Source organism: Ylistrum balloti, unplaced genomic scaffold (assembly GCF_031769215.1).
Source record: "Ylistrum balloti isolate Yb309-2 unplaced genomic scaffold, AGI_CSIRO_Ybal_v1 Utg369662, whole genome shotgun sequence".
In the NCBI taxonomy this organism is placed as follows: domain Eukaryota; kingdom Metazoa; phylum Mollusca; class Bivalvia; order Pectinida; family Pectinidae; genus Ylistrum; species Ylistrum balloti.
In genome coordinates, this window is record NW_026781912.1 from 865,153 (window position 1) to 877,272 (window position 12,120).

Here is a 12,120-nt window from a genome sequence, read left to right on the forward strand (position 1 = left end):
ATCTTTTTTTCTGATCATTTCTCTTGTAGTAACTGAAGATCTTACTTATCTATACTTTGTGTTTGGATTAACATGTAAAGGGCCATTCACTCCAGTCAGGTTATACTTGGCAAATCATTTATTTTTCTTTTAAAGACAACTTTTAAAAGTAAACACGATAACTATTTGGTATGTTTCTTTAGTTTTATTACATGTATACATGTACATTTTGTACATACAAGAGTTATGTACCTTGACGGATGATAAGTGCGATCAGGAGTTAGACCTAATATGAGCGTGGACTGGCAAACAAGCAGTCATCAGTGCACAAAGCGATAAATGGCTAATGGACATTTATCTGTTAAATGACACAAAGAAAAAATATGAACGTATTATGTACTGTTGATGAATTGATTGTACACTCTTTTCAGGGAGCACATGGCTGCATGTTGGAATATATCGATATGTAGCAATGGTTGGTGAACTCCGCTCTTTCATATTCATCGCCTTAAAAGGCATGTTCGACGATATAAGCTGAATTTCACTATCACTTGCGGAAAAGTCAGGCCACCATCATCATCATTAACATTCCTTTGTTCTTCCTTTACTCAGTCTGAAATGAATTGAAAATACACCGAATTTATTACTCAATAGCAGTTTATTTCGATTTTTAATGACTGAACTGTCCAATGAAATAGGAAACTACCAAAATAGTTTACCAAATGATTATATAGAGTATGCGTTACATTTGATTGCAGCAATACATGCCAAACCTATCATAAATACTTTTTGTCACAGCCAATTTAGTTGGACCTTAAGTTTTCATCTGAAGCTTTCTTTCCGGGTCTGCCTTAATTTAATTAGTAAAATATTAAGCTCACTGTTACTGTATCGCCGTTCGGAGTCCCTCCTCTGTTGACTGACCATCCATTGCGTGAGTCGGTCGTCTGTTGCTGTGAGTCCTTGCACAGTCAGCTGTGGACGACTCACGGTGTTAGTGAAATGTTTGCTGTATCTGTTATCATTCACCGTCTCGGATCTCGTGCTTGTTCCTGGATCCTGGAACTGGAGGCTGAATGACGGTAGGCGAGGACCACGTGCACCCTGAAAATAATCAATATATACATGTATGGACAACGGAACCTTCTTTCTCTGACTTTCGATAATCCGAACTGGCTGTCTTAAGACTAATCAACGATTACTCAACGAGCAAAATTCAGAAACTACTTACCCCTGGTCGAAGTTGCCTGTTTCGGAAATCCCTGGTCGCTACAGCATGCTTATCAATTAGTTTCTCTACTTCCGCCTCGAATTCTACAATGTTGTGGGCAATTTCTGCTGGATCTGGTGCAGCGCGCGCAACTGTCCTGGTTCCTCTTGCGGCATTTGGTCTGGCAAAGACCCGGAAGTTGAATGGAGGAGGGAAAATAGAATCGTCACTGCTTGAAGAAGACGACCTGCCGTCGTCATCTATCTCTAATTCCGACATTTCGTTTTTTTCCAAAATGTCGTGAATCAGTGTCATTGCCTGGTACTCACCAATCCCTCGTCTGCAAGCCATCATTTGTGATAAGTCAGACAATCTGCTGTTTGTTCTTTGCAATATGGCTTTCTTCATGTCATGACGCGAAGGTGTAGGCGTTCTCTTCCATCCACTTGATGATCTGTCATCTCCACTTTCGTATTCACTTCCATACTCGTCATCTCGTGACACTTCTTCTTGAAGATCTTGTTTGCTTCGCTTTATCCCTCGGAAGAAATTTGATAGTCGTGATGAAAGGCTGGAAGAAAATCGACTGCTCTCCATTTTGGTTGATGTGTCACTGCTCGATACATCTTGTGTCAAATCTGGTGTTTCGTCCCGGTAGAATGGGATATCTATTTCGCTTTCGACGGCTACGCTCTGTGATTCCGAATATTCCTCCATGTTAGTTGGGGGATACATATGTAGACTTATTACGTCATCATTCTCTGTATCTGTCATAGACAGAGCTAACTGACATTTTTCTACAACATCCCTCGTCGCTGGTGAAATGTAGTTCTCCAGATCCCTTTCTGAGTTCATAGAACGAGAACTCTTGCTAAGGACTTCCGAAATTTTCGCGTCATCAGCACGCGACCGCGGGTCCCTGACCTTCGTGAATGTACAACCCATATTTGTCTATATTTTAAGATGAAATAGTAAATAAGTGTCCATCATATTGTATCTAGGCTAGAGTTGCGCGATCCCGAAATGCATATAGAAACAATGATTCTGACGTCATAATACTTCAAGGACTATGACGTCATAATGGTTTCATGGAATAACTTTGTTGACTATTTCAAACGACTTATTTTTCTACATGTGTTATCATTATCTATAAAAAATACTTACTTTTAAACGGAATCCATTACGAGGTTAATCACTGTATAAGTACCTCTGGCTTTCCCTCAATATAGATCTAGAAACAGTGACCGAGTAGCTAGTCCGGTGGTGGGAAAAGGAGGTTCTGCGTTCGAACTCAGGTTTGCCCCTTGCATTTCCCACTTTTCTTCTACGCTATAGAACAAGTTCGATTCTATCATATATATTTCAGGTTCTCTTTCACCAGTAATTTCTTATAAAATGTCCTGTTCGTTCAGAAACGCTGTTAGAAGAATTTAAAAACAAGATTCTGTCATTTTTGAAGACTCATGTGATTCCAATATGAAAAGAAAGCTTCATTAACGTGTGATGTTTCAATTTTCTTTCTTTTCCTTTTCACATAATAACGATGCTGTCAGTAGTGTACACTGTAACAGCTGTAAGATAAAATGTTTTAAACACAAGTTTAAAAATAAATGACGTGTAGCATTGTGGTTGGCTGAAGGTATCTATTATCTGTTCTCTTAACTTTTATTTTTTTAGATATTTACTGTAATGTAACAGGCCTATATTGTGAAAACGTCGATATCTTGTTTCAACTTAGTCTTAGATTTTTTTCTTGTATATTTGCAAACTTATTTTGGTAACATGATAAACAGGATCTGGCGTTCGGTTCGATTCTATAGAGTTAAACATTATCACAAAACCATCACTTCGGGAGATATCCGCTGATATAAAAAATCACGTCCTTTATTTCCGAACAATCTTTAACTTTTTACTAGAACTGCAAAATGCGGCAATCCAGTAGAGGGGTGTTTATTAAACTCGATCACAAACCGGTATATAGAAAATAAAATATACCGATTTAATCAGGAATAAACGGAACGAAATTACATTTTAAAAATACAAGCTGACTTATAGTTAGCTTGTTAGTAATAAAAACGAGCGATCCGAGACGAGAGGTTTCGTAAACAACGTTCAACTCTTCAGAAAGTGACTGATGGTAATTCAATTTGGGGTAGAGTAATTCAAACACGAAGAGAATTCATAAACAACTGTCAGTGAAATGCTTGTGACCACTCCACCATACGGAGAGTTATGTCGCGTTTTGTCAGCGTAATCACTATAAACATGTTGGTAGGGGGACATGTGGCAAATGTTCATTGAGTCCCAGACAGCCCCTAGGGGCCATACAGTGAAAGAGTAAAGGGACCTAACACATTCATTAGCTTCTGCTAGACGGGTCAATACAGTCACGTCACTCCTAATTCCATGATGTATAGCTCAACATCACATACACAAAGTCTTTCAGAGCCAAGGGAACACAATCCACCATCTTGGACTCGTATGACTACTTCTAGTGCAGTCATCTTCTCTAAATTACAATTTAAGATATTTCCTGGAGAGCTTCCCTTCAATTCTCATCTAAATTAGCACTTGTCCATCCTTTAAGTAGTACGTTAAATTTCTTCACTAAGTTCCGCTGCAGGATTTAAAAGCAAGTTTTCGTTATTTTTGAAATTATTGGCGACAATCTGATAGCGAGGAAGTCATAACGAGGCTGGCGTGACGGTACTGTTTTTTATCAATAGGTCATTTCCTGTTGGTGAGCGCTTTGTAATTGACTTGAGATTTTCATCAATGTCTAATTTACAAGTCAGCCGAGCCATTGTTCTCGGAGAATTTGTCACCGCCTGTGGCAATGACACCAAAGGTCTAGCTGGTTGGGATGGGGTTTAAATGGCCTCAACTTCCTGGAATGTCACTTCCAGAAGATTTCATCAAGCATCCAACAAAATTAAATTTTTTTTTTATCAAGGACACTTTATATATGCAAATGCATTGTTCTTACTCATCTTTATACAATAGGGAAATGCTGACGGACACATTTGTTTACGGAAAACGTCATGTTTTGTTTCATCCTTCAAAACGGTTTGTCCTTTTATTTCATCTTTTATGTGATAGTAGTCATGGTGACGACAATATGTCTTGACCTCCGTTACAGCAGGTGTATTAAAGTCAGCCAGTGCAGCGTCAATCCAATCGTTACGTAGAAAACAGCTGTTACAGCTCAGGACGGACGTGAAAAAGACCCAATCTGGGGAAACATCACTCCTATAAAAATCATTTTACATTGCTGATTATGAAATAACATTCATGTGATGTCCACTGGTGCTAATTTTGATTACGACCTAACATCCGGGTACAGACAATGTAGATTTAGTGCATTTGCACTCAGTCGTACGAAAGTTGAGCGGCAGCACGTATAATATTTTCAGTAACAAAAACGTGAATTGAGGAAACTAAGCAAAATAATATCTTTCGTCATATTATTTCTATGTGAGTGTGCACTGTACATAAGATGTTTGTAAATCCATACTTAACTTGAAAATTTCTCCAAGTGAACAACAGGGGAGAGATATATAAGACGCCAGATCTTCTGAATATGGATTCCGTTATGGGGAATTTTAATTGTGGTCAAATTACACAGGTGGTATCTAAATACGGATTCTATAATGATGTTCATTATATGTAAATTACTGTAAAATGTGCACGACTATTAGCACAACTGGCCCCACTTGTATAAAACATCTCAACTTGCGATTTCCTCAAGTCGAGATTTTCCTCAGCTAATATCTCCTTGAAAATATCTTGTATGAAAATTCCTCAAGGAATTTCAGGAAATCCTAGCCGATGACTTCCTCCTGTTCCTTGAGAAAATTTTATGCAAGCCGTTTTTGAGGAGATATCAGCTGAGGAAAATATCGACTTGAGGAAATCTCAAGTTGAGATGTTTTATACAAGTGGGGCTAGGTCTCTTAACATGATTCTGTTATATAGATATGTATATAATTTCAATGTCTGTAAACACAGTTCTGTTATATAGATATGTGTGTTACGTCAATGTCTGTAAACACGGTTCTGTTATATAGATATGTGTGTAACGTCATTGTCTGTAAACACGGTTCTGTTATATAGATATGTGTGTAACTTCAATGTCTGTAAACACGGTTCTGTTATATAGATATGTGTGTAACTTCAATGTCTGTAAACACGGTTCTGTTATATAGATATGTGTGTAACGTCATTGTCTGTAAACATGGTTCTGTTATATAGATATGTGTGTAACTTCAATGTCTGTAAACACGGCTCTGTAGTATATATATGTGTGTAACGTCAATGTCTGTAAACACGGTTCTGTTATATTGATATGTGTGTAACTTCAATGTCTGTAAACACGGTTCTGTTATATAGATATGTGTGTAACTTCAATGTCTGTAAACACGGTTCTGTTGTATAGATATGTGTGTAACGTCAATGTCTGTAAACACGGTTCTGTTATATAGATATGTGTGTAACTTCAATGTCTGTAAACACGGTTCTGTTATATTGATATGTGTGTAACGTCAATGTCTGTAAACACGGCTCTGTTATATTGATATGTGTGTACATCATCAATGTCTGTAAACACTGTTCTGTTATATAGATATGTGTGTAACTTCAATGTCTGTAAACACGGTTCTGTTATATTGATATATGTGTAACGTCAATGTCTGTAAACACGGCTCTGTTATATTGATATGTGTGTAACGTCAATGTCTGTAAACACGGCTCTGTTATAGCGATATGTGTGTACATCACCAATGTCTGTAAACACTGTTCTGTTATATAGATATGTGGGGACATCATCAATGTCTGTAAACACGGTCCTGTTATATAGATATGTGTGTAACGTCAATGTCTGAAAACACGGTTCTATTATATAGATATGTGTGTAACGTCAATGTCTGTAAACACGGCTCTGTTATATTGATATGTGTGTACATCATCAATGTCTGTAAACACTGTTCTGTTATATAGATATGTGGGGACATCATCAATGTCTGTAAACACGGTTCTGTTATATAGATATGTGTGTAACGTCATTGGCTGTAAACACGGTTCTGTTATATAGATATGTGTGTAACGTCATTGTCTGTAAACACGGTTCTGTTATATAGATATGTGTGTAACTTCAATGTCTATAAACACGGTTCTGTTATATAGATATGTGTGTAACGTCAATGTCTGTAAACACGGGCTCTGTTATATTGATATGTGTGTAACGTCAATGTCTGAAAACACGGTTCTGTTATATAGATATGTGTGTAACGTCAATGTCTGTAAACACAATGTCTGTAAACACGGCTCTGTTATATTGATATGTGTGTACATCATCAATGTCTGTAAACACTGTTCTGTTATATAGATATGTGGGGACATCATCAATGTCTGTAAACACGGTTCTGTTATATAGATATGTGTGTAACGTCAATGTCTGTAAACACGGTTCTGTTATATAGATATGTGTGTAACGTCAATGTCTGTAAACACGGTTCTGTTATATAGATATGTGTGTAACTTCAATGTCTGTAAACACGGTTCTGTTATATTGATATGTGTGTAACGTCAATGTCTGTAAACACGGTTCTGTTATATTGATATGTGTGTAACGTCAATGTCTGTAAACACGGCTCTGTTATATTGATATGTGTGTACATCATCAATATCTGTAAACACGGTTCTGTTATATAGATATGTGTGTAACGTCATTGTCTGTAAACACGGTTCTGTTATATAGATATATGTGTAACTTCAATGTCTGCAAACACGGTTCTGTTGTATAGATATGTGTGTAACGTCAATGTCTGTAAACACGGTTCTGTTATATAGATATGTGTGTAACGTCAATGTCTGTAAACACGGTTCTGTTATATAGATATGTGTGTAACTTCAATGTCTGTAAACACGGTTCTGTTATATAGATATGTGTGTAACTTCAATGTCTGTAAACACGGTTCTGTTATATTGATATGTGTGTTACGTCAATGTCTGTAACACGGTTCTGTTATATAGATATGTGTGTAACTTCAATGTCTGTAAACACGGTTCTGTTATATTGATATGTGTGTAACGTCAATGTCTGAAAACACGGTTCTATTATATAGATATGTGTGTAACGTCAATGTCTGTAAACACGGCTCTGTTATATTGATATGTGTGTACATCATCAATGTCTGTAAACACTGTTCTGTTATATAGATATGTGTGTAACTTCAATGTCTGCAAACACGGTTCTGTTATATAGATATGTGTGTAACGTCAATGTCAGTAAACACGGTTCTGTTATATAGATATGTGTGTAACGTCAATGTCTGTAAACACGGCTCTGTTATATTGATATGTGTGTACATCATCAATGTCTGTAAACACGGCTCTGTTATATTGATATGTGTGTACATCATCAATGTCTGTAAACACTGTTCTGTTATATAGATATGTGGGGACATCATCAATGTCTGTAAACACGGTTCTGTTATATAGATATGTGTGTAACGTCAATGTCTGTAAACACGGTTCTGTTGTATAGATATGTGTGTAACGTCAATGTCTGTAAACATGGTTCTGTTATATAGATATGTGTGTAACTTCAATGTCTGTAAACACGGTTCTGTTATATTGATATGTGTGTAACGTCAATGTCTGAAAACACGGTTCTGTTATATAGATATGTGTGTAACGTCATTGGCTGTAAACACGGTTCTGTTATAGTGATATGTGTGTACATCATCAATATCTGTAAACACGGTTCTGTTATATAGATATGTGTGTACATCATCAATGTCTGTAAACACGGTCCTGTTATATAGATATGTGTGTAACTTCAATGTCTGTAAACACGGTTCTGTTATATAGATATGTGTGTACATCATCAATGTCTGTAAACACGGTCCTGTTATATAGATATGTGTGTAACGTCATTGTCTGTAAACACGGTCCTGTTATATAGATATGTGTGTAACTTCAATGTCTGTAAACACGGTTCTGTTATATAGATATGTGTGTAACGTCAATGTCTGTAAACACGGTTCTGTTATATAGATATGTGTGTAACTTCAATGTCTGTAAACACGGTTCTGTTATATAGATATGTGTGTAACGTCATTGTCTGTAAACACGGTTCTGTTATATAGATATGTGTGTAACGTCATTGTCTGTAAACACGGTCCTGTTATATAGATATATGTGTAACTTCAATGTCTGTAAACACGGTTCTGTTATATTGATATGTGTGTAACGTCAATGTGCTCTCTGATTGGTCAATCCTCAAAGTGATATTTTTCACTCGTGAAAAAGATCACTTTTATCGGTTTGAGATATCCCTATATCTCACTGCTAAAAATGTAATAAAATGCTGTTATTTCCACGGATGACCTCTTCCTACAGGTAATTAACGTGAAATAACTAATACTGTTGAGCATTTAACAAAATCAATGTAAATTATAACTTGCAGACCGTCAATAATTAAAAAAAAAATAAAACAAAAATCAGACATAAAATGTCCGTCTGAATCTCGTGCCTGACGTGTGGACCACGTACATGTACATATTAAGGATGACACTTTTTATTTTGTTTTTCGTTTGTTTGTTTGATTTTTTTTACAGTTGGGTAACTCTACAACCATATTAAAAGGGATATGTAATCCTTTGTTTATCGCTTCAGTACGATTCAATTCCAGAGAAATCCTGTATTCGGGAAAAAAAATCCACGTGGCTAGTGACCAAATGTCATAACTCTGTCTGCTTGCAATAGAACCCAAGCCGTCTTAGTAATACATGCGGTCGAGCTTCCTACTGTGCCGTAAAGCTGCGTAAACCTTATATTTTTATTATGAATATTATTCCAAGGGGAAGGCGAGTTAAATATGTTTTCTTTCTACCGTGTGTTTCAATAATCGATATCAAATTTGCTATTTTGTAAATGAAATGTTTAGGTAATCGTAAAATTGCTACGAATGAAATTCAAACTTCAATATAATTTTTGAGATATTGCATAAAAGTTGTTTTGATTGACGTTAATAACTCTGTTTTCAAACGTAAACAGACACACGGTGAAACTTCGGTTACATGTTTTCGACAACACGGCTCGAGCTACAGCTTGGTTTTGTCTCGCCCGCGACAGGCTGTGGCGACTATTCCTGCTGGTGATCAGCGATATAGGGACATTTGATATACCAAGAAAATATTTATATTACCAAACACAGTTCAAATTCATATTTCAGAATAACAATTAGTGTTACGTATCATTTACCAGTTATCTCCCTTTTCCGTGGCAGTCTGGTTTGATACAGATTCGGTAAACAATAAAACTGAAATGGTATTGCATTGCACTCTCATTCTGTTATTGAAAACCTGTACGAGGTATATTATGTAACTTGTTCTCACATGCCTCGCTATAAACTGTATTATACATTGTCTGTATCTTCCTGCCATTGGTATTGTGATGGAGCAACCTCCACGTTGTACAATAAAATATTTTGTCTCGCAAAAAATTGTCTTCTATATCAGTTGAATTTCTAGTCCTTCTTGGACTCTTGTCTTTATATGTACAGTAGAATTTTGTCAGTCAAGAAATTTAGTCAAAGTCATTTGGTTGTTTTTTACCAGTTAAACTCCGCACGATTTTGCTCGTGTGTAATAGTGAAATTGATTTGTGTGCGAGGTTTATTGTCCTATCAACAGCGAGGGTCATTTTGAGGCCGGGCTTCTTTGTAATATCTGGTGAATATTTCACTCAAAAACATACCAGAGACTGGTCGCATACCATCCAGGATTAACTGATTTGCACGCGGACACAACCACCACAGCATAGACCGATCTGTTTCTCAGCCTCCTAAAAACACACACTACTATGGACATGGAGAACTATAACGGAACCATGGTCTTCTGGATACTACAATATGCAGGGGCGTAGCTAGCCCAACAGAAATGTGTAAGCCCAGGCGAGGGGCCTGGGGCCGCCTAGACAGAAAATGAATTTCATGATTTCAAAGATGTTTTGAATCGTTTTCTGAGACATTTTTTAAATTTATTTAACAACAAAATTCAACCTCTGATATTTATTTTCAACCTTAGTTTTGTAATTGTGTCCGACATACTCTATGCAAGGATTTGTATGTGTAAGCCCGGGCTTTTTCTTTCTATGGAAGCTACGCCCTTGATATGTGCGTGTAGGGAACACTTTAAAGTCGGACACTTTGTTTTGTTGTTCTGTGTTTACATAAATCGAGTGCTCCTTTCAGTAGTATGGCATTATATGTTATGTAGATGTCGCCCAGTAGAAAACTTATAGAGTAATAATATACATACAACATGTTAGTACAATTGATGTGTAAAAAAAACCTCACTATATCTGAGTGGTATTCTGTGACCTTTCAGCGAGAACAACAAGAATGACGATACATGGCTTTGTGTAATCCCTGTCAGAAAAAAACTGTACCAAAGTATCTGTGAGAAAGTCTATATAGACTGGAGACATCACTTAATCTGACCTGAAGCAAATAATACAACAACATCAAATTTCAGTTAAATCTCCCTTTCTAGTTATGAGCGGCAATGAATTATTTTTTCTTTATCATCGCCTTTGTGTTATAATTATCACTTCCTCAGGTGAATGACCATGACACAATATTAACAATCTAAAAAATATATGGTAACCAAAATAACACCTTGACCTGCACCTTCTCAAAATAAAACTACATCTTCATTTTCCGTTCAATATGCTCATCCATCCCTGTGGAACCATGCAAAAACTGTCAGATAGTCATTTCATAATTGACAAAAATTATTCATATTATTATCGTTCGGTGTGTAAACAATGCCTTTGCGTATGCAATTTTAGATTCAGATCAATTCAAATTAATATATTTCGCTCTCTCACGCGTATAGCGTGAAACAAAAGGTCATTTTACAAATAAGAATTGAAACATGGACATGTAAATTAAGTTTTGGCTAATTTCATAATTACATAGTAAGAAATTATATCAAAACGGCGGGTTAAAACGAGGCTCGCCATAGGTCACGTGATGAACTCGGCTCTCTCCGACAAAAACAGCGATGGATCGTAGACACAACAGCTAGTGTTGACCAGCGTTAGTTTGAAGCTGATAATCTTTATCAATTTCTCACAGAGAGTATTACAATTTTGTGAAGAATCTAATTTTAAGTATTACAATGCTTGCTCGAAATCAAACGAATGGTCATTGAAAAAATAGCGAAATTTAACCATTTAGTTCCTTTAAAGTGCGAGGGCAATAACAGAACGAACTAGGTATGTACCTTCTCATTATACAACGACTACATATGTAGTTTCATTTTAATATCCTCAAGTACAGAGAGTGGGCAAATTATTTGTCTCGGTCAATTCAGAGTGGTCATTCAACGTACACATGTACGCAGTTTCATACACATCATGTAAGAGTTGGCTCCCCTGAACTTTTAATAGATTATAACTGTTGTGAATATAGCTTATTTGTGGTAAGATGGTTTACTTTTTAGATATCATCTATTTATGTAGGATTTAGCGGATGTGGGAATGTGTGATATATAACAGTATTATTCATCTTTAGAAACATTCTTTTCAGTACATTAATTGATTTATTTATTTACAGACTTTTTTTCTTTGGATCTTCAGATCGTAAAGGTCACAAGTAACTCATAGAATGTTGATTTCTAAGAATTCGCATGTGACATTTTGCAAAACGTGTTTTCAAGACAGACAAAGCATTTTATATAGATAAATATAATTACCTCACAGATTGTCGCTGATATTTGAAATATTCCGTTATTATTAGCTTTGCTTGATTTAATGCACAACATTAGAAACAATCAGAAGCGACATACAGCGGAAGCACACCCTGACATTCAGAACAGTGACTGGTGTGTGGACTACTTAAAAAATGCATTTCTCCTCTAGAA

General features: G+C 36.3%; 1 protein-coding gene across 1 annotated transcript; it reads right to left on the bottom strand.

The window, feature by feature from the left end:
* Positions 1-801: 801 nt before the first annotated feature.
* LOC132559252 (uncharacterized) lies at positions 802-2,134 on the bottom strand. The gene is made up of 2 exons (XM_060223873.1): positions 1,211-2,134; positions 802-1,083 (listed from the first exon to the last, which is right to left on the bottom strand). The coding sequence occupies exons 1-2, from the start codon at positions 2,132-2,134 to the stop codon at positions 802-804; spliced, it is 1,206 nt and encodes a 401-aa protein (XP_060079856.1).
* Positions 2,135-12,120: the final 9,986 nt, after the last annotated feature.

Excerpts from the sequence above, each read along its gene's own strand:
- LOC132559252 (XM_060223873.1), bottom strand. The coding sequence starts at position 2,134 with ATGGGTTGTACATTCACGAAGGTCAGGGACCCGCGGTCGCGTGCTGAT. Across the intron at positions 1,084-1,210 it reads ACAGGCAACTTCGACCAGGG|GGTGCACGTGGTCCTCGCCT; the intron begins GTAAGTAGTTTC and ends GATTATTTTCAG.